General features: G+C 43.1%; 3 protein-coding genes and 3 non-coding genes across 7 annotated transcripts; 5 read left to right on the top strand and 1 right to left on the bottom strand.

Annotated features, from left to right (window-relative positions):
- The first annotated feature begins 90 nt into the window (after nucleotides 1-90).
- Nucleotides 91-7,641, top strand: GNL3 (G protein nucleolar 3). The gene is made up of 15 exons (XM_027121057.1): nucleotides 91-222; nucleotides 1,368-1,426; nucleotides 1,821-1,958; nucleotides 2,076-2,189; nucleotides 2,280-2,360; nucleotides 3,439-3,571; nucleotides 4,697-4,809; nucleotides 5,062-5,179; nucleotides 5,470-5,557; nucleotides 6,080-6,254; nucleotides 6,367-6,509; nucleotides 6,592-6,725; nucleotides 6,817-6,998; nucleotides 7,278-7,338; nucleotides 7,426-7,641. The coding sequence occupies exons 1-15, from the start codon at nucleotides 210-212 to the stop codon at nucleotides 7,509-7,511; spliced, it is 1,638 nt and encodes a 545-aa protein (XP_026976858.1). The 5' UTR covers nucleotides 91-209; the 3' UTR covers nucleotides 7,512-7,641.
- Nucleotides 3,613-3,690, top strand: LOC113628183 (small nucleolar RNA SNORD19). Its single transcript, XR_003435920.1, has one exon. It is a non-coding gene; the product is annotated as a small nucleolar RNA SNORD19 (small nucleolar RNA).
- LOC113628185 (small nucleolar RNA SNORD19B) lies at nucleotides 4,854-4,935 on the top strand. The gene has a single exon (XR_003435922.1). It is a non-coding gene; the product is annotated as a small nucleolar RNA SNORD19B (small nucleolar RNA).
- Nucleotides 5,947-6,023, top strand: LOC113628184 (small nucleolar RNA SNORD69). The gene has a single exon (XR_003435921.1). It is a non-coding gene; the product is annotated as a small nucleolar RNA SNORD69 (small nucleolar RNA).
- A 117-nt stretch (nucleotides 7,642-7,758) lies between the features above and the next one.
- GLT8D1 (glycosyltransferase 8 domain containing 1) lies at nucleotides 7,759-19,801 on the bottom strand. Of its 2 annotated transcripts, none has more exons than XM_027121058.1 (10): nucleotides 19,698-19,801; nucleotides 13,574-13,627; nucleotides 13,393-13,491; nucleotides 11,308-11,521; nucleotides 9,774-9,891; nucleotides 9,463-9,547; nucleotides 9,194-9,306; nucleotides 8,668-8,834; nucleotides 8,438-8,550; nucleotides 7,759-8,289 (listed from the first exon to the last, which is right to left on the bottom strand). In XM_027121058.1, exons 1-10 carry the CDS (start codon nucleotides 19,735-19,737, stop codon nucleotides 8,099-8,101), a joined length of 1,194 nt encoding a protein of 397 aa, XP_026976859.1. In that variant the 5' UTR covers nucleotides 19,738-19,801; the 3' UTR covers nucleotides 7,759-8,098. The 2 variants fall into 2 exon arrangements, with proteins under 2 accessions (XP_026976859.1, XP_026976860.1); XM_027121059.1 differs by lacking the exon at nucleotides 19,698-19,801 and adding an exon at nucleotides 18,031-18,455.
- On the top strand, nucleotides 18,565-20,291 carry SPCS1 (signal peptidase complex subunit 1). The gene is made up of 4 exons (XM_027121062.1): nucleotides 18,565-18,733; nucleotides 19,093-19,152; nucleotides 19,234-19,320; nucleotides 19,796-20,291. The coding sequence occupies exons 1-4, from the start codon at nucleotides 18,698-18,700 to the stop codon at nucleotides 19,919-19,921; spliced, it is 309 nt and encodes a 102-aa protein (XP_026976863.1). The 5' UTR covers nucleotides 18,565-18,697; the 3' UTR covers nucleotides 19,922-20,291.
- The last annotated feature ends 293 nt before the right edge of the window (nucleotides 20,292-20,584 follow it).

Raw genomic sequence — 20,584 nt, forward strand, 5'->3', positions numbered from 1 at the left:
CCGCAAAACCAGCCCCGCGGCCGCCAAGCGAACCTGGCTCCGCGCGACACTGCGTGCGCGCGCACGCGGGCAGGCCGCGGCGCGCTTTACGGCGGCAGCGTGAGTGCGTGACGCTCGCCCGTGGTCTCTGTTCGCACGTGGCGCCTGCGGAGGCGCTTGTGGCTGTGAGCGCTGGTGCAACAGCGGGCGCAGCCCTTCCGACTTACAGTATGAAGCGGCCGAGTGAGTGTGGTCAGGGGGCGGGCTTGGAGGGGCCTCTGTGTCTGATGGTCGACGGACCCACCAGGGCGCTCGTCTGCGGCTTGGTCTCTGGGGAATGGAGGGCCGGCGGGGAGGCCGTAGCCCTGATCCCGCCTAGCCCTGGGGGGTTGGAAGGCTCCACGTGAGTCGCGGGCCTGTGGTGCAGAAAGAAGGCTGGGCCCCAAGGGTGAAGGTCGGGCCAGAGTCTCGTGAGGACCCAGTCAATGTCTGAGCCAGGTTTCAGGCGCAGCGTTTTCCCTTGTGCGGCCACGTTTGATCCGGCCCTGGTGAGATCTGAGAGCCGCCTCTCGACCCCACTGTTAGCTCCTCCTTTGTGATTCGTGCTATTTGATAAGAAGTGGCTCTATTTTTGGATCTTATACGCTTCTGTGTTCTATCCCAGTATAATCTGGGAAGAGTGGGAGCGGGGAAGTTGGGCTCTACAACGGATCTGTTGAATCCGTCTTTGGGACTTGAGTGGTCCGTGTTTTATCTTTACCACACACCCACAAGATTTTTTAAAATTCATTTATTTTTATTTTTGGCTGCGTTGGGTCTTCGTTGCTGCGTGCGGGCTTTCTCTAGTTGTGGCGAGTGGGGGCTACTTTTCATTGCGGTGCGGTGGCTTCTCTTGTTGCGGAGCACGGGCTCTAGGCATGCGGGCTTCAGTAGTTGTGGCTCGCGGGCTCTAGAGCGCGTGCTCAGCAGTTGTGGCGCACGGGCTTAGTTGCTCAGCGGCATGTGGGATCTTCCCGGACCAGGGCTCAAACCCGTGTCCCCTGCAATGGCAGGCGGATTCTTAACCACTGTGCCATCAGGGAACTTCCCCACAAGATTCTTAAATTAGGTTTCAGAGCTAGTTAATTACTTAACGCAAACATAGATGTGACCCTAGAGCGCAGTCATCAAAAACTAAAACTGATCATTTGTGGATAAAGTGGATTTTAAAAAACTGTAAATAGGGCTTCCCCGGTGGCTCAAGAGCAGCCACCAGAATGAGAAGCCCGCGGTCACCACAACTAGAGAAAGCCCATGCGCAGCAATGAGGACCCAACCCAGCCAAAAATAAATAAATTAAAAAGAAAACAGTAAATAAATTAACCCTTTTGTGATATGTTGCTTTGCAGAGTTAAAGAAAGCAAGTAAACGCATGACCTGCCATAAGCGGTATAAAATCCAAAAAAAGGTAAGTCTTGTTCTTGAAAGCGTTATACCAAGTATAATGCTAAACTTATTTCTGCCCCACCCCTTCTCCACAAAGAGGTCTGGGTTAATATTAGTATGATTTCACCTCAAGAAACGGAGGTTGGATAGACTATGACACAAGCTCTTAAGCATCAGAAGTAATTCAGTGATAAGAGTCTAAATTTTGATCAATATGGTAACAATTGCTGCAAAAAGAATCTCCTGGTGACTTTTTCTTGCTGTTTCATACATAAGCATGTGTTCTCTGCATTGTTACAGTTAAAGTTCTATGTTTCTAGGTCATTTTACAGATATAAGTAAACTGCAGCCAGATTGGTTAGTCACATGAATTTTGTTTAGTATTTTTGTTAACTAATAAAATTTTATTACGATAGGTTCGAGAACACCATAGAAAATTGAGGAAAGAGGCTAAAAAACGGGGTCGAAAGAAGCCTAGGAAAGACCCGGGAGTTCCAAACAGTGCTCCTTTTAAGGAGGCCCTTCTTCGGGAAGCTGAGCTAAGGAAACAGCGGGTAAAATGCATCTAAAATGTTCAACAAGTGATGTGTGGGTGTGTGTATTTTTTTCAAAGTAAAGTTACAATATCAGGTCACTTTGGCTCTCCCATTTCTCTTGTGGCTTGAACACAGCTTGAAGAACTGAAACAGCAGCAGAAACTTGACAGGCAGAAGGAACAGGACAAGAAAAGAAGACTTGGAACTGACCCTGCTGTTGAGCTATGTAACATGGAACCTGTGAAAGAGGTAATGATTACAGTCATGAAAAATGGAGAAATAGGTTACATCTACTGACCTACTAATTTTGTGTCCTTTCCCCTTGTCTTTATCACCTAGGAATTTGGGCAATGCAAAGCTAAGAAAGCCAAGTCAAGCAAACAGAATCCGAAGAGGCTGTATTGTCAGGAACTTAAAAAGGTATCATAGTCTAGGTTAGTGTCTAAAAGTGGTAATGAGGTTTAAAAGACTAGAATTTTTTTTTTTTTTTTTCTCTCCTGACACCAACCTTGTAGAGGTGGAAGTAGAGTTCTCTTGAGCAGGAAGAATTCTTCAGCAAGTTGGCTTACTGATATGTTTCACTGAAGGAAATATTGTTATGGTTTTAATTTTTTTGCATGGGAACAGTTCCCCATAAGCATGATTTACAGAAGTGGCATTTTGTGATAAAATAACATTATGACACAGTGGCTTTTTAAATAGAAGGAAATACTTTAGAGGAGCAGTACAAAAGTAAGAATCTCTAAAGTACTTTGCTGAAACCTAAGTGAAGGAGGTCAAGGGGATGTCTTGGTGTAGCACTGCCATCCCCTACACCTATTTTCCTAAGGTCACTCCCTCCTGTGAATAGACCCTGACTGTGTTTCTCAGCAGCTCTTGGTAGGGCCACAAAGGTCTTTCAAACTACATAACTCAGAATGGGAAGATTATATATTTAGATAGTTGGGAATGTTTCCACTCTTGAAATCCACTTTGATCAGAGGCCACTGAACAAACTTATGTCTTACTGTCATGTAAGAAATAAACATGTGAACATCATTCACACCAAAGTGAAGATAAGAGATTCAACTCTGGGGCTTCCCTGGTGGCACAGTGGTTAGGAATCGCCTGCCAATGCAGGGGACACAGGTTTGAGCCCTGGTCCTGGAAGATCCCAAATGCCAGGGAGCATCTAAGCCCGTGAGCCACAAATACTGAGCCTGTGTGCCACAACCACTAAAGCCCGTGCGCCTACAGCCCACGCTCCGCAACTAGAGAAGCCACCGCGGTGGGAAGCCCGTGCACTGCAATGAAGACTAGCCCCTGCTCACTGCAACTAGAGAAAGCCCACGTGCAGCAACGAAGACCCAATGCAGCCAAAAAAAAGAATAAATTAAAAAAAATTTTAAGAGATTCAACTCTGAGCTCACCCTGTTGCAAAGTAGACAACGCCAGTGTACTTATGTGGAGGGTGGTGCCAGAGCAAGGGATGGTGTTCTGATAGCTTCTGCTTTGACAGGTGATTGAAGCCTCAGATGTTGTGCTGGAGGTGTTGGATGCCAGAGATCCTCTTGGTTGCCGGTGTCCCCAGGTAGAAGAAGCCATTGTCAAGGGTGGACAGAAAAAGCTGGTACTTGTATTAAATAAATCAGGTAGGCAAAAACATTGCTCTTTATGTTCCATATACACTAGTGAGGTATGAGGAAAACATCTGAACAGTCTTGATTGTCTCTGAAGACTGATAAGATCCAACTCTGACCTCAACAAAACCAATGCATATGCATGAGCTCTTGTTGCCAAAGACAGTGCTGGGCAGTGGGGTGGAAATTTTTTTTTCCCCTTAATTACTATATTATACTTTATTTACTTATTTATTCATTTATTTATTGTTATGTTGGGTCTTCTTTGCTGTGTGTGGGCTTTCTCTAGTTGCGGCGAGCAGGGGCTGCTCTTCATTGCAGTGTGCAGGCTTCTCTTGTTGTGGAGCACGGGCTCTAGGCATGTGGGCTTTAGTAGTTGTGGCACGTGGGCTTAGTAGTTGTGGTGCACGAGCTCAGTTGCTCTGTGGCACGTGGGATCTTCCCAGACCAGGGCTCAAACCTGTGTCCCCTGCATTGGCAGGCGGATTCTTAACCACTGCACCACCAGGGAGGTCCTGGAGATGTTTTCTAGAAGCGAATTAACTGGTTTGTACTGTTCTTTCGCTATTCAGTACTTAACCACCTTGTCTTATTTAACAGTGTAAGCTTTTATGCTCAGCTTACTGTGTAGTATATTTCACGTAGGAAATGATGACAGAGTGCCACATTCTTCACACCTGCGCAATGTCGACATGTGGCACTATTTAGATGAGACATGATTATGTATCTGGGTTTGAGCAGCAGGGACAGAAACACCCAGAAACAGAAACCTGTGAAACAGAAAGTAAGGATGGGATCTAAATTACAGTTGGGGTCAGTAAACATGGCTCCTACCTGATAGTAAATTCTGGAAACATAGCCCTAAGGTTAGTATGGTAATATTCTAGAGGATGACTTAATCCTGAAAGGATGAGCAATGCAGAGGGGAATTAAAGAAATACAGAGGTGTACATACTGAACTCTGTTAACCAGAAGCATGGTAGGCAGCTGACCCTCTCCCCATCTTCTAGTTCAGATACTTTTGAAAAAACTGGGAAAAGGCAAACCTGAATGAAATCCATAGTTTACTAGACTTTGCAAATTTATCTCAACAAAATGACCAAATTGGAACAGTGTTTTATTCCTAATCCCTATCAGATTTGGTACCAAAGGAGAATTTGGAGAACTGGCTAAGTTATTTGACAAAGGAATTGCCAACAGTGGTGTTCAAAGCCTCAACAAATCTGAAGGACAAAGGGAAGAGAATCAAGGTACCCTTAATTTAGTGGTGGGAAATGTGGTTCTTTCATCTTTCAGATGGGTGAAATATGATGAGTGTACAAAATCTTGATTAAAAAATGATAACTTTTAAGATCCAACTCTGATTTCATCCAGAGATAATCTGAAAGGCAATGGAATGTGGTGATTTTAATAGATGGGCTCTGGAGCCAGATGGCTTGGGTTTTGTCTGGTGGATTGTCAGAAGTAGTTAAACTAATTATTTAGAATTTTAACTTGTGAAGGTAAAGAAGAAAGCTGCTCCATTCAAAAGTGAAGTCTGTGTTGGAAAAGAAGGCCTTTGGAAGCTTCTTGAAGGTTTTCAGGAGACTTATGGCAAAGCCATTCACGTTGGGGTAATTGGTGAGTTTCAGTTCAACATATTTTATGTCTTATCTCAGTAAGTGCAACTCGGCACTATAGGTAATGTTAGCTTCTAAGAGCTTTGGTTTATTTGAATTAATAATCGTTTCCTGCTCTTTCATTACCTGTGCAAGAAATGAAGATGCTAAGAGTAGTTTTAGTGTTGAAGTGAAGATGCTCAGATCCAACTCTGGTCTTGCTCTAAACAGGCAAGCATAAAATAAGGGAGTGGAGATTTTATAATTACCAGCACATAATGCCTTTTGTATCTGTGGATTTCCCACTTGTAGGTTTCCCAAATGTGGGGAAAAGCAGCATCATCAATAGCTTAAAACAAGAACGGATATGCAATGTTGGTGTATCCATGGGACTTACAAGGTAAATTGAGTTCCATAATTGCAATATTTCATTATAGGTAAGTATGATTTTGTTTATTTTAAGGGAGACAGTTTTCTATTTCTATTTACTCAACTTCCTATTTAGTGAAAGGAACAGGGTTAAGCCAGTGTTAGGCTTGGGAAGAATTGATTAGAATAGCTGCCCACAATCTAGTTTGAAAGACGAGCAAATAGATTCATAGAAGGAAAAGCTGCCTTAGAGGAAGTGATGTTTGAACCTGAACTTGAAATGAATAGAAGTCTGCCAGGTAGAAGAGGGGGGAGATACTACAGAGGAAACAGCATGTGTTTAGGTCAATATGTATGTAAGCTATAACACGTAGTGTTTTGTCTTTAGAAGAGGAGGGTGTGCTGTTACGGTTTTAGATAAACATGAAGCAAATGATGATAAAATGGATCTGACAGACTGTGCTGAGTTTGTTCAATCCAACCCTGAGCTTCGTTGTGTCTCTTGACCTTCAGGAAAACCAGTGCCCGTCAGTTACCATCTTTCTTGTCTCAGGTACATGCAGGTTGTCCCCTTGGACAAACAAATCACAATCATAGATAGTCCAAGTTTCATCGTGTCTCCACTTAACTCTGCTATTGCACTCGCTCTGAGAAGTCCAGCAAGTATTGAGGTAGTAAAACCAATGGAGGCTGCTAGCGCCATTCTGTCCCATGCTGATGCTCGACAGGTAAAGAATCCCCTTCCCTTGAGCTCCATCTTGTCTTTCATTATAAGCATTTTTTTTTTAACATCTGTACTATATCAGATAGATGACAGTTTGTTTTTCTTTTTTTAATAAGGTAGTACTGAAATTTACTGTCCCAGACTTTAAGAATTCTCTGGAATTTTTTACTTCACTTGCTCAGAGAAGAGGACTGCACCAAAAAGGTGGAAGCCCAAATGTAGAAGGTGCTGCCAAACTGCTGTGGTCTGAGTGGACAGGGTAAGGCTTCTTTCTGTTGGCTTTTTGATGGCCACATAGAATAAAGGAACTGATTTTTGACACACTTTATTTTTAATACCAGTGCCTTCTTAGGTTACTTTTGCCATCCCCCTACATCCTGGACTCCTCCACATTTTAATGAGAGCATTGTGACAGACATGAAATGGGGCTTTAATCTGGAAGAACTGGAAAAGAACAATGCACACAGCATACAAGGTAAGCACGGCTTGTGTTTAAATACTGTCTTCATAAGCTGACAGGCCAATAAAGGTCTCATCTGTTTACACGGGCTGTTTACCTTTTCTAGCCATCAGGGGCCCTCGTTTAGCCAGTAGCATCCTTTTCCAGTCATCGGGTCTGACAAATGGAGTGATAGAGGAAAAGGACATACCTGAAGAATTGCCGAAACAGAAAGAATGGAAGCAGGAGGAGGGGGGGGACTATGAAGATGTCAACACTGACCAGGAATGTGTTGACGAAGAAGGTGATGTAAGTATGTTGTGCATGAGTTGTTTAAGCTGAAGTAAGTTTTCTAGCATTACAATGTACAACAGAGGGGAAGGGGCTGAAGGAAGAAATAGAAATTAAATATTTCATGACTTTAAAAAGCCTCGTACAATTTAGAAGTTTAAGGCTTGCAATCATTAGTCTTGATTTTGTGCATCCATTAATGTGTAACTCCAGAGACGTTTTCTGGGTATGTAATTAAATTGGATTAATGAGCACACAAGGGCTTACTAACACTGTTTCTCTGTCCCACAGGAAAAGAGCTCAGACATGTCCCCTGAAGAAGAGGCCTGCGAGGCACTGCCTGAGGACTGTCAATCAGGTGAGTTGGGTGGAGGGATCTTCTAACAAAGCAGTACGGTAGCTTTTATTTTTGTTTTTAAACACCTCCTTTTTCTTTCCAATATAGATAAGCAGTCTGCACCATCTTTCATCTTGGATAAAATGACTGAAGAGGAAGATGATGCTTATGATTTCAGTACAGATTATGTATAATAGAACTTTGTCCTTATATAATGGTGTTTTGTTGTTGGTTTTTAACATTGTGAGCAGACTGCTAAGCTGTTCTCTGCGTGTGATGTACCAGTTTGTTACAGTATGACATAAGCTGTGTAAATTTTGTGAATGTGTATATAATGATATATCCATTTTAAAAAATCAGGCAACTTTAGAAAGTGTCTAAATTCTATAAAAAGATATCTCTTAAACAGTGAGTGGATAGAAGTAAAGTTAAAACATACCTTATTGAAACATGTACTTTTACTTTATTTACAGATTCGGCCACAGGTCACAAAATTAAAACCAAGCAGCAGTGTTGAACTAGCTGTACCAGCTGTATCTAAGTACATTCACCTCTGGTCGTTCAGCACTGTCAGTAAGCAAACTCTTGGTAAGGCAGATGGAGGCATATTTATAGTCTGTCTGGGAAGCTGACTGCCAGATGGGGCAGTTTGTCCTCTTTACCCAGCTGAAATGTCCCTTGTCCCTTTGTTGCTGCAAACAGGCATTGAAGCCTAGCAAGTGTTACTTCCCACGCATACTGTCTTCCAGGATTTCCTGAGAAATGCTTATAGCATATTTATTTACTTTTTATTTGAGATCTCCACATGTCTTCGGATTAGGCTGAATTTGCCTGTTGGGTCCGGAATATACCATTTTTCCCAGACATCAGTATATGAAGCAGTTCTTCCCCATGGCTTAAAGTGCCCATTCCAGTGGAGTAGCTTGGCAGCCTTAACAAACTGGGGTGAATATCGTTTTCCAGCACTGGAACCTTACATTTAGGAAAAAAGAGCCAAATGACTGTACTAATCAGACACAAGACTGCAGGAAACTTAAGGGAAACAATATATTCCATCCCTGAGGGTGGTCCTTTAGACACTTTATTAGCTTATTAGGCCCTTGGTTAATTATCTACTTACCAAGGTGGCGAACATTCCACATAGGGTCGATGGTGGAGTGCTGTTGATAAAATACGATCAGCAGAGGTGGTGTTGTGATGCTGCCAGCCAGTGTTCTACTGTACAGCCCTTCTCTTGGTGGGACAGATAACAAATGAAAGCTGTTAGTAAAGAATCCTAATTCCTGTTAGTGAAGACCACCAGGGTTGAAATAACAAGAGTTTTCACAGCTAGGCCAGTTACATACTTACTCTACATTGAGTTTCATCCATTTTTCCAGCTGGCTAGTTATATTCTGTCTTTTCCATTCTGTCAAGTTTGCAACAAAAACTCCAGGGTTAAATGAGCAGGTGCTGGCTTTCATGGAAAGCTTACGAATTCTTTCCTTTTTATAGTCAAGATATCCAATGTAATTGTACTAAAAACACAATTGGGATATATAGTATGTTTAATGCTTCAAACAGTAATTTGATAACTGTTCTGCTTACTTATGACTTCTCAGATTATTAACAAAGGGCTCTACATAAAGCAAATAAAAGACACTTGGGATTGCAAGTTAGACAACAGGAACCTAAACATTAAGCCAGATGTTCAAGGAGAATTAGGGTGTCTAATCCGTGAACCAATCTAGGAAAGCAGCCTTGAGTTTTGGGATGAAATAATTGGTGAATAAAATGTAGCTAAAGATTTAGAATTCCCTGATTTTGCTGCCTCTCCCCATTGACATGAATTATAGGGAGTGGAGTGTCTATTTACAAGGTCTAATAAGTAATTTACCTGGTTCCCTGCTCCACGGATGACAACTTTAGTAGAGGATGAATCACAATCTTCTGAAAATGCAGCTGCATGTCCTGGCTTCAGTGGTGTATTGTACAGGGCAAGAATATCACCTGAAACAGATAAGGTTTAAGATTTACACTGGAAGTTGCCCCAAGATTCCCTATTCCTCCCACTTAGGATGGCCTTTTATAGGATATCATAAATAAGACAACCACTATCGCCCACGCTGGACAGAGAGCAGCACTGATGGTGACATTCTTTAGTACCTTGCACAATTACATCATCGTCCATATATATGGCCTTCTTTGCGCTGGGGACCAGAATTGGCAAGTAGAACCTTGCAAAGGTTAACTGGAAAAGGAAAGAGGCATTGGCACAAGATTTGTCAGTGGCTGTGCTTTTGTTTATTAGAAACTCCCAGAATGCTCTCAGTATCCATGCAGGAGAAAACAGCCAAAGGTCTCTGAACTTCCAGGTTTGGTCCCCAGGGAAGTACTAGTACTGTACCCACAGTTACCCAGGTATTCCAATCATTTCATAATACTACCAAGTACAAACAAGGATGCATGGAACTCACTGGTTTCATGGAATCCCCCTGGTCAGGATCCTCCTTTACTTTCCCTTCCAAAAGTTTAGTGTCAAAATTCACAATTTTGTACCTAATGCTTTTCAGGGTACTGCTGCTGAGCCAGGACCTGATGAAAATAAACCACTAAATATCAGTTTTAAGTAATCATGTCCCAAACCACAGCCATAGCTCTGCTTTCCAATAAGACCATAATGCAAGAGAAATCCTGAGGACAAAATAGGTGTCTTCAAGCCCCTTCACCTCTGAGCATTGGTTTCCTCATCTGCAGTGAATTTACCCACTAAAGACCCTTCCTGAACCAAGATTCCATGGTGATAGTGCACCCAAAGGCTCATACTTTTGATCACTCTTCTGACACTAAAACTGCTGTAAAAAAAATTCATTATGGAATTGAGAAGATCCTTTCACCACATGGATCATTTAACATTTGTCCCTCCAAATACATCAGTGAAGAAAATGAGTCAAAATATGATGGTAGTGAAAGCTAAGTTATCAACAAAGCTGGTAAATCAGTCTGTTAATCTACACACTCATTAATTCACTGTGTTGGCTGAGTGATTTCTACCTGAGTCTAAGGTACTGCCTGTAAGAAACGTCAGTATTCCCTAAAGAGGTGTTGCACATTTTTCCTAGGCCCATTTCACATCAGCGTTTTGTGGATATAATGTTATTTCTATAGTCTATTTTAATGCAATATTTCTTTCTACATTATTTTAGATGATTTCTTGAGTTTTTAAAATACGGAAAAATAATTTTTAACAACTTTGATGAACAACCATGGAGAAAGGCACAAGGACAGATATGTTTTAGAACTTTGACCACTATTAACCTGTTAGATAAAATGTTTCTTGGAATAAACTTTGTAAATCTTAATTCAAAGCATCTTTCAAAACACAGTTAAGACTATCCATCAGATTGAGTTTCTATTAATCACAGGTTACAATAGTAAGGATCATTTGCTGAGCGATTATTATGTCGTAGGTGTTTTCATATGTTTTTTCATTTACTTGACACAACAATCCTCTAATCTGGATATTTATACCCCGTACTTACAGATGAGTAAATGGGTTCCAAAGAGTTAGGTAATGTTCCCCACTACGGGCTAAAATTTGGATCAGTGTCTATGCTCACTTCACCATACTACCTTGCCATTGCTCCCATGTCCCTTCCCACTCTAGACCAGAACTACTCAAGAGCATGTTCTTGAAATAAGGAACTCGTAAGAGAATGTAAATCAACACCTTACTTCCTTCATTGAGAAAGTCTTATTACCAAAAAAAAAATCCACTTAACTGTGCATAGTAACGCAGTTGATTTACATCTTGGCACAGTTTTCTTACATGTTTTTGCTATCATGGAGACATGTTTATGGTACAATCACATGGAAGAACAATGTGCAGTTTACATGTGGTATAATTGTATAGGAAAAATGTAAACATTGAAAAACATATTACTGGATTGGCAGCTGGCCTGCTCTTAGAGCATCCCCTAGAAGCAGAATCATCAGGGAAGCCGAGCTCACCGGAGATGGTCTCCTGTACCGTTGAGTGTAACAATGTAGAAAATCACATTGGAGCGAGTGTTGTGCTGAATACTGTTTATGGCTGCAATGGCCCCCCCAAGCCTATCTTCAGATGCAGCAATGACCACAGGAATCTCCTCTTGTCTCCCATCTACCGCATGTTGGGGAGCATTTGGGACAAAGTCTACAGGCTGAAGCCCCACAATTCCTGAATCTGCAAAGAACACAAAGAAGGTACTGTGATACAAACACAATCTCAAGAGCTTTTGATACAGAGCCCAAGGCATGAAAAGAGGTAAGCTGAGAATTATGATACACCTCATTCTGCCTCATTGTAATGTGAAGCATATAGCCCAGAAATTGTGTTTTCCTGTATGTAACCAGGCCTTTGGAAAAGCATTTTTAAAAAAACAGGCAGACAATTCTGATACATTACTGGTAGGAATATAACAATCTTTTTAGACCTTATTTGGGCAATTTGTATCAAGAGCCTTAAACAGGTACATGGCCTTTGACCCAATAATTCCCCTTGTGTCTCTTAAGGACATCTGAGAGGTAACCAAAAGTCACAATTTTATTTACAATTGTGAAAAACCTAGAAACAGACTAAAAAACAGTTGTTTTTCAAACTGTGAATTGTATCCCACAAGTAGGCATGAAATCAGTGTAAGTGGATCGCAATCAGAACATGAGTAGGAAAACAGTTCCTGAATTGGAATAGAACAGTGACTTAGAAAATATCAGAATGCATCACATACAGCAAATGCTAGTATTGTTTTGTAAACCTTGCTTTTTATAATGTTTGTTCATTTACTCATTCATCATGCATTGAACACTGAATGCCTACTATGTGCCAAGCAATATCTAGGCACCAGGGTTACAGCCATGAATAAGATGGTCAAGTCTTTACCATTGTGTAGGGCAGATAGACAATAAATACATGTATGTGTCTGCTGTATGTAACACATTCATTATTGTGGGGTTGCCATCAAAAAAATCTGAAAGTCATTGTACCAAAAGACTTTTTCCTATGGCAAAAAGTAAACTATGTGACATTAAATTTACATATGAAGAGTTTTGTCATGGTGACGTACTTGGGATATAATTATGTGAAAAACCATGTCATGTGTAGTTTATATATAGTATAATCTCAACTGTATAGAAAAAAATACAGAGAAAAAAAACCTGGAAGGTACTAACACAAAATTTTAATAATTATCTCTAGGCAGTGAAATCATTTATTCAATGAATATTTAGAAGCACCTCCTATGTACCAGACACAACTGTCCTCATGGAGCTTGAATGCTGTTTTCTTTTTTATATATGTTCCCACCAGAAGCATGCATTACTTTATGTAAATATATATGTATATATAAAAATACACACACATATATACACTATTATAAAAACATGCTATCAGAGCACTCAGTGAAAGTTAAGGAAAAGCTATTAGTCTTTTCCTGCTCTGGTCAAGTACAGTGGGCGACAATCCAAAAATGATTTTTGACAAACACTCTGAAGCCTCAAACATCCCTCAATACCAAGGCAGAGCAGTATGAACAACTAATCTAAAATAACTGGCAGCGGAATTATACAATAGTGGTCTTTTAAATCAGGTGACAAGGCTTTGTGGTTTTGTTTTACTACTAAAGACCTGCTGATATGGTTTCATGTGTTAAAGCAGAGTAACAGGTAAAGGAAAGTAACCAGACTTGACACTCTAGTGAACAGAGGAGGCATCAAACACCAGCAACACTCACCTGTCCCCACATTCTGAAGCCCTGCCCTACTGAAATGTCTGTAGATAACAGCCCACAGTGGCTCCTTTCTCCAAGGCCTCTGATTTGGTAAAAAGTAATCTTCTGTGAGATCAAACCCTCAGCAAACAACTGCCCGGCAAGGAGAAGGGGACAGGCTGCAAGAGCACAATGAGTGCCACCTGCCTTTCTGAAAGTCTCTAGTACTTCTATAAGGCCAAGAAAAAAGCCGCCTTTTCTTTGAATCTAGTGATGTAACTCAGAATGTGGGACACAGGGAATTCCAGGTCCTCAACACATGCCAAGGCATTAGTCAGGGTTCCCATACCTGAAACCTCGTTCCTCAGCAAACTGCTCAGGCCGAGGAAGTTATGGTGCAAAACCAGTAAGAAGAGAGCAACAGCCAGGACCAGGATGATAATGTTTACTGAAACAGAGGAGAATGCCCATGTTACATCTCTTCACCTTTTGACCTGGTATAAAACAATAGAACTGTAGAAAGGACATACCTTTACGGAATGACATCTTTTTCTTCTGTCTTATATAAATATTAGTTATTAACCCTACAAAACAAAAACAAGCCCCCAAAGTCAGTAGGTACATTAGAATGGCCATCAAAATGCCTACATGCTTTTTGTTTTTTTTTCTGGCTGCGTGCGGGCTTTCTCTAGCTGTGGTGAGCCAGGCTACTCTTCGTTGCGCTGCGCAGGCTTCTCATTGCAGTGGCTTGTCTTGTTGCAGAGCATGGGCTCTAGGCACGTGGGCCTTAGAGCGCAGGCTCGGTAGTTTCGGTGCACAGGCTTAGTTGCTCTGCAGCATGGGGATTCTTCCTGGACCAGGGCTCGAACTGGGTCCCCTGAATTGGCAGGCGGATTCTTAACCACTGTGCCACCAGAGAAGTCCCACCTACACACTTTTATTCAGGTAGAAACAAGAAATGCATACGGTATTTTCTGCAAGAAACTCGTTTTGAATTAACAGTTTCCAAGGACCCAATTTGGGATCTGAATTTTTTATGGTAGTCATAATAATAAAATACTTCCAGTAACTTATAGCCTTGTATACCATATGCCACTAGATGAAAAGCAAAAGAAGTTCTACCAGGAGGAATACTTGGAGTCTAACCACTATGGAAATGTTTTCTGAATGAATTTCTACTTAAAATTCCTAATTAGACATGGACTTCAGTTGTCTATGATCCAGTAAACCAAGGTCAGCCTCGTTGGTACAAACATCCCTGCTCCAAGATGTATTCCATTCATCTTTAACTGGAATTAAAGAAAAGAGAAAAAAGAACAGTTCCCAAATTCATTTAAAACTATAGCAGAGGGACTTCCCTGGTGGCGCAGTGATTAAGAATCTGCCTGCCAATGCAGGGGACACGGGTTCGAGCCCTGGTCCAGGAAGATCCCACATGCCGCTGAGCAACTAAGCCCGTGCGCCGCAACTACTGAGCCTGCGCACTAGAGCCCGCGAGCCAAAACTACTGAAGACTGCACACCTAGAGCCCGTGCTCCGCGACAAGAGAAGCCACCGCAATGAGAAGCCCGCACACCGCAACAAAGAGTAACCCCCACTCGTGGCAACTAGAGAAAGCCCGCGCGCAGCAACAAAGACCGAACGCAGCCAAAAATAAATAAACTTATAAAAAAAAAAACCTATAGCAGGGAAACAGAATTACAAAAATTCACAAAATCCAATCTTGCTATCAAAAGTTTAGAGCTCTAGTCTCAAAAATTAAAAATCTGCTAAAAGAAAAAATTAGCTTCTTCTGGGGCTTCCTATCTGTTGGTTAACTACCCATCTCTTATGAAAGTGGTGTCTAATACTGTCACTCTGCCGGTGGTTTGTGCTCCCCAGCTCATCTGAAGCCTTCACTTTTTCAAAACAATTCAATGGAAACAAGACTGTAAGTGGAGCTAAATTAAACAATTAGGTTTCTACAACAATCTCTGGGTAATGTTTCATTAAAAACATTTTATACAACCTGGATATTGTGATCCTACATTTGAGAACTTTACCCCTTTCTACTTCATCTTCCCCCATGGGAGTACCTAACATTTACATAAAGGCTATTAATTTTACAAAGCACTTTCAAATATAGCATATTTCTAAAATCAAAGTTAGTTTGAATTAATTTCATCTTAAATGAAGTGCGTGCCTATCAGGCACTTGATTTCTCAAGGCCTTTGAAAAGAAGAGAAATATATTGAAGTGCTGTTTAAAAACTGGGATCACAGGCCAGATTACAAATTTGGGAGAACATAATTCAGACTCCCAAAGAACAATCTAAAATACACACATTCTTTCTCGCTCACTCTCATTTCTTTCTAGAACAGTATATGTAAAGTATATTATACCAACAAGCTTACTCTCTAAAGACTACAAATCGTTATATACCCTGAGCCATGTGTCTCTATCTCCTCTTGAGGACTGAGCCTTACCTATAGAAGGTGGCAGACTGGGGCTGCTCAGACAGAGTTCTAACATCTGCCTGCTTGGAGTCAACTTCCACCAAGACTGGAGAAAACTATCTCACTTTAATAAATCTCATTTAGTTAATGGTATAAGGGCCAATGGTTTAGCTCAACAATGTCCACTAACAATTACTTACAGGTGGTATGTTAATTGAGAGGCACAAGTATTTGTGCTATTGTAGCTAGCTAGACAGAAGAAAAACACAATCCCAGCAGGTATTTGACGTACTTAAGTAGATTCACATGGCAGAAACCACCTACTCCTAAAACTCTTCCACAGTTATCTACATGCAAAATGCCGATTATTATGGAGTGTGTCTGATCCATATTTCCTGGTGCAATTCCTGGTAATGCAATTCACTGATCTGGTTAGAAAGAATTCTCAAAACAAAACTGTATGTACATCCCAGATGTGCAATATTGGCTGTATTTTTGCAAGAGTACACAACTGTGTACAATTTGATCAGTAATATTCAATTGTTCACTATGAAAAGTAGCATTTTGTCTATAAATTACAAGACCTTCACATTCCCAAATCATTCACAATACACACACATAGCAGGCATTCCCAGAAATATGGGTGAAGAAACCTTACGGGGCAAGAACACTTTATGTTTTTAACTTGCTAGCTACCTGCAATAGTACCCACATCTCAGTGGCCTTTTCTGCTTTTCTTTCTACTGCTATATATTCCCAAGGAAGGCCATTCCACTCATGCTCTGCAACCTATCCTATAATTGTTTCCTTGGCGCAGCATCAGCAAACTCTTTCCCTCTCTGCTGGATCACACACTTAGCAGCATTAATTATCATGCTCTGGTATCTTCCAGTTAATTAAAAAATAAAAATAAAAAAGACACCACTTCCCATATCCCAGCAGACCCACAGACCCGTTTCTCTGTTCACTCTCACTCTAAAAGCTTGAAAGGATTTAAAGTTCCCAGCTCCACTTTCTCTCTTGTCCTCTATCCTACTTCAACCAGACTTCTGGCCCTACTTCTCCATTCAAAGTGGCTTTGTCGAGGTCACAAAAGACCAAGGTCATTTTTCTGTCCTCTATCCTACTACAACCAGACTTCTGGCCCTACTTCTCCATTCAAAGTGGCTTTGTCGAGGTCACAAAAGACCAAGGTCATCTTTCTGTCCTCTTACCCATCCCCTCAGAGGCCATCAAGAAAGTTCACCGCTCCCTCTCTTCAATTATGAAATTATCTCATTTATTTGATTTGTTTCTTTGTGTCTTCCCTGCTCTATGAAAACAGTGATCCCAGTGAAAAGTGTTTATTCGTGTATCCTTGCCATCTAAAACCATGTCTGGTAAATGGTAATAGGTATGTGATATTTGTTGAATGGTCTTGTTAATCCAGGAGCAAGGCTGGTTCTCAGCTCTGAAAGGGAACACGATCTTTGATAATAATCATGAAAACAAATTCAAACACAAGGCAAGACATGGATTCCAATGGAGATCTGAAATTGAACCTGACACGCAATCTCCTTTTCCCATGATTATCTTTATAGCTCAAATACCATAAAGGCTCTGCAGCAACTGCCACCCTGTGAAATGCATTTAAGGAGGGATAACACAGAGGGATTCATCTATTTCTGCATACGAGGGAAAGTCCGTTTAGTCTCTGCCAGACTGAAAGGTGGAAAAGGCACTAAGAATATACATCCACTTTCTCCACCTCTTCTCTGCCTAGCTCCTACTTGGCTTTCAGGAGTCAGGGGAGCCTCCCCCAAACCTCACATTCAGCTGCATCTCCCCTGAGCTCTCACATCTCCCAGGCTTCGCTCCCCCAGAGTAAATCCGGCTTATATTTGTGGGGTTACGTGGCTGTCTCCCTTGACACACTCTGGGCTCTAGGAAGGCAAGGACCTGGTGTTGGTCACGGCCATGTCCTTGGCCCAATTCATGGCACAAAAAAAGCTGCCGGGAATGTTTGTTGACTGCATGAGGTCGGCAGCCGCACACCGCCTGCCCTGGAGTGCCTAGAATCCCACCGCCTGTGACCCTGAGGCGCAACACAGCACAGAGGCCAGACAGCCAGTTGGGACCCACAGGCCCAGGTTTCCCAGAAGTTTCTCTCCGGAACGTGGGTCTTCCACCTTGCTCAGAGTAACGGGGCAGGGCCTAAGCTTCTGAGATAGACGCCGGCCTTGAGAGGCAGTGCGAAACCTTTGCTGGCCTCTTTCGGGAGGCCTGAGTCTGTGAGGACGCCAGTGAAGCCGCCAAGCAGCCTGGAGGGACAAACTGGAGACTCCCCGGGTGGGAACTCTCTCCAACTCGTGCGAAGAGACGGGCCAGGACCCGTCCTTCTCCGAGGGCATTCCCTTTCTCTGGATGATGGGTTCTGGGGTACTCCCCTCTAAATTCTGGGGGTCAATAACGTTTAGGAGTGTTTCGCAATGGGTGACGCTCCAGGGGTTCTCCCCACCCCGCGGCCCCGAGGCCAGCCGTTTCCCTCGGACGCTCCCCACGGCCTCCCTTACCTGCAGCCCGAGGAGGAGGGGCCGCTGCCCACGCCCCGGCCCGCCCCGCCAGCTCAGCGTCCCCACCGCAGGCCCCGGGGCCCAGCCCGCTGCCGGGCCGCCCGCGTCCCCTGCACTCCGGACCGAGCCCGCCTGCCCGCTAGCTCCGCGGCCGCCGCGCAGTCCCGCAGCCCCCCGCCGTTAGCCGCTCGGTCCGCAAGACCGTCTCGCAGAGCAGGCGCCGCCGGGCAGCCCCACCGCTGGGGTCCTCGCCGAGAAATGTCCGTCGCCATGGAGACGGGGCGCGCGCAGGCCGCCGTTAAGCCGCGAAGGCACAGCCAAGTACAGTTTGGCGGACCTGGACCGCGGCCCTCGGCACCTAACAGCACTGACGGCGAACCCTTCACGGGCGCGTGATGCCTCGGCTCGGCCGCCACCGTCAGCATCTCGGCCCTTGCAGAGAGGCCGCCGGCCTACAGCCAGCTCCGAAAGCGCGGGTCGCCTAGCGAGGGCACGGGGAGGGGCCTCGGGCCGACCGGGTTTGTGGGAGACATCCGCTTCCGGGGCCGCGGCCATCGCGACCCTCGGCTCGACAGGACAGTAGAGCTGTACGCAGGAGCTGACTCCGGCCCCTACTGTCCCTGAGTCCCGGCCGCCTTCGCTCCGCCGCCCGCCTCCTGAGCCAGTCATGTTGGAGTATCTGAGTTCCCTGCCCACGCAAATGGTGAGGGCGCTGCCCGCCTCGGCCCCAAGATTCCTACACGCCGCTCGCGAGCCTGGCAGCTCCGCAACCCTTGTCCGAGACCCACCCGGTGCAGCGCGGTTCCTACCCCGGATGGCTACTTTCTTCCCCGAAATGAATCTCCTGGGTCCCCTTCTCTCTTCCCCCGCGAGGATACCCCAGCCCGGGTTCCGTGAGTTTGCTTTAATTCCCCCGGGAAACCCAGAATGTCATTCCTTGCTTAAGTTCTTGGGGAAGTCCCATATATTGGGATCGCCCTGTGCCAAAGCTGTGAGGCCAGGGCAGGAATGTACCTCTCCAGTGGTGGAACCAATTTCTGCTTTGCTCTCCTTCACCTCTAGGATTACAAGGGCCAGAAGCTAGCTGAACAGATGTTTCAGGGAATTATTCTTTTTTCTGCAGTAAGTATTGGTTTTGCATAGTCGTCTCTCCCCACCCCCACCCCAGCTTGACTGTATTTAATATACTTGCTTTGTCTCTAGATAGTTGGATTTATCTACGGGTACGTGGCTGAACAGTTCGGGTGGACTGTCTATATAGTTATGGCGGGATTTGCTTTTTCGTGTTTGGTAAGAAATTTATGGGTGCTTGGATGTTGGTGGCAACTTAGGTTTTCTGAATTGGGTTGTTTTGGTTGGCCCTAGTAGTGAGAACCGGCACCATCGTTTACCTCGTCCTTCCCATGCTATCACTGGAAAAGTAAATGCCAAATAGCATCAGATAAGGTTAAGTTACATAAAGCTCATTTCTTCTGGCAGGCGATCCAAGCAGTAATCTTAAAGTCACACTAGACCTTAAGACCTTACGGTCTTCATACTGCTCCCTCCTCACCTTTCTTTTAGCTCTTAAAGCCATGTGTAAACAATGAGGCTTGTTCTCACTTACAGTATCTTGTCTGGGTGGTGGCACATAGTTTTCATAGGAATGTCAGTTTCATTTTTTTTACCTTTAGCATAGGAGTCATTTGGGAACCAGGCATTATCCATAATGCTCTTTTAAACTTTTAATGGCCATAAATGATGCATTTTCTCTGTTCTGACCCAGCTGACACTTCCTCCATGGCCCATTTATCGCCGGCACCCCCTCAAGTGGTTACCTGTTCAAGACTCAGGCACAGAAGACAAGAAACCAGGGGAAAGAAAAATTAAGAGGCATGCTAAAAATAATTGATTGGGGTTTTCATGATTGAGCTTTACTACTGCACCTGCTTTTGTTTCGTGTGACATGAGCTAAATTGTTTTCATATCCAAAACATGAGCTAAAAACACCTATGCTCAGCTGTGTACAGATTTTGTTCTCTCTATATTTCACTTTTATGTTGGGTTTTGATTTATAAATATTTTAGACCTTCTCTTCACAATCTTCCTCTGAAATGGAGAACAGAAAACACAAGTATGCAAAGTTTCTTTCAGGTCTACAAAATAATGAAGAATAAAAGCCTCATAAATGATAGTACAGTTTAACTATCAAAGTTTTATAATTCATTATGAGTCATCAGGCTGTTTTAATGTTTTCAAATAAAACTCACAGTGCAACTCAATGTCTAAAGAGTCTTTTGTTTATTGTTCTGCAGCATGACTACTAGTAAAAGCCAAAGTTAGAAGTTTGTGGTTCTGAAAGTGTAAGAACCATTTCTCTTTTCTGAAGCTACAAGTTCCTAACATACTTTTTTTTTTTCTTTAACAACAGCAAAAGCACCTATAAAAAAACTTTTGCTTTATACATTTAACATCTTATTCAATGCATGATTCACATGTGATATCTTACAGCTGTGAAATTTACCACAAATGTAAATTTGTGGTAAAGTAGTATCTTGGTACCACTAAAATAAGG

The sequence above is a fragment of the Aethalodelphis obliquidens genome, unplaced genomic scaffold (genome assembly GCF_003676395.1).
Source record: "Aethalodelphis obliquidens isolate GAN/ISIS:26980383/991018 unplaced genomic scaffold, ASM367639v1 scaffold22, whole genome shotgun sequence".
Classification (NCBI taxonomy): Eukaryota; Metazoa; Chordata; class Mammalia; order Artiodactyla; family Delphinidae; genus Aethalodelphis; species Aethalodelphis obliquidens.

Coding starts and splice junctions, on each gene's coding strand:
- GNL3 (XM_027121057.1), top strand. Junction 1,959..2,075: donor CTGAGCTAAGGAAACAGCGG/GTAAAATGCATC, acceptor GCTTGAACACAG/CTTGAAGAACTGAAACAGCA. Junction 6,510..6,591: donor CTGTGGTCTGAGTGGACAGG/GTAAGGCTTCTT, acceptor TTTTAATACCAG/TGCCTTCTTAGGTTACTTTT.
- SPCS1 (XM_027121062.1), top strand. CDS start 18,698: ATGTTGGAGTATCTGAGTTCCCTGCCCACGCAAATG. Junction 19,153..19,233: donor GAATTATTCTTTTTTCTGCA/GTAAGTATTGGT, acceptor CTTTGTCTCTAG/ATAGTTGGATTTATCTACGG. Junction 19,321..19,795: donor GATTTGCTTTTTCGTGTTTG/GTAAGAAATTTA, acceptor GTTCTGACCCAG/CTGACACTTCCTCCATGGCC.
- GLT8D1 (XM_027121058.1), bottom strand. CDS start 19,737: ATGGATAATGCCTGGTTCCCAAATGACTCCTATGCTAAAG. Junction 9,892..11,307: donor GGTACAGGAGACCATCTCCG/GTGAGCTCGGCT, acceptor TATTTTCATCAG/GTCCTGGCTCAGCAGCAGTA. Junction 8,835..9,193: donor TCCGTGGAGCAGGGAACCAG/GTAAATTACTTA, acceptor TTGTGTTTTTAG/TACAATTACATTGGATATCT.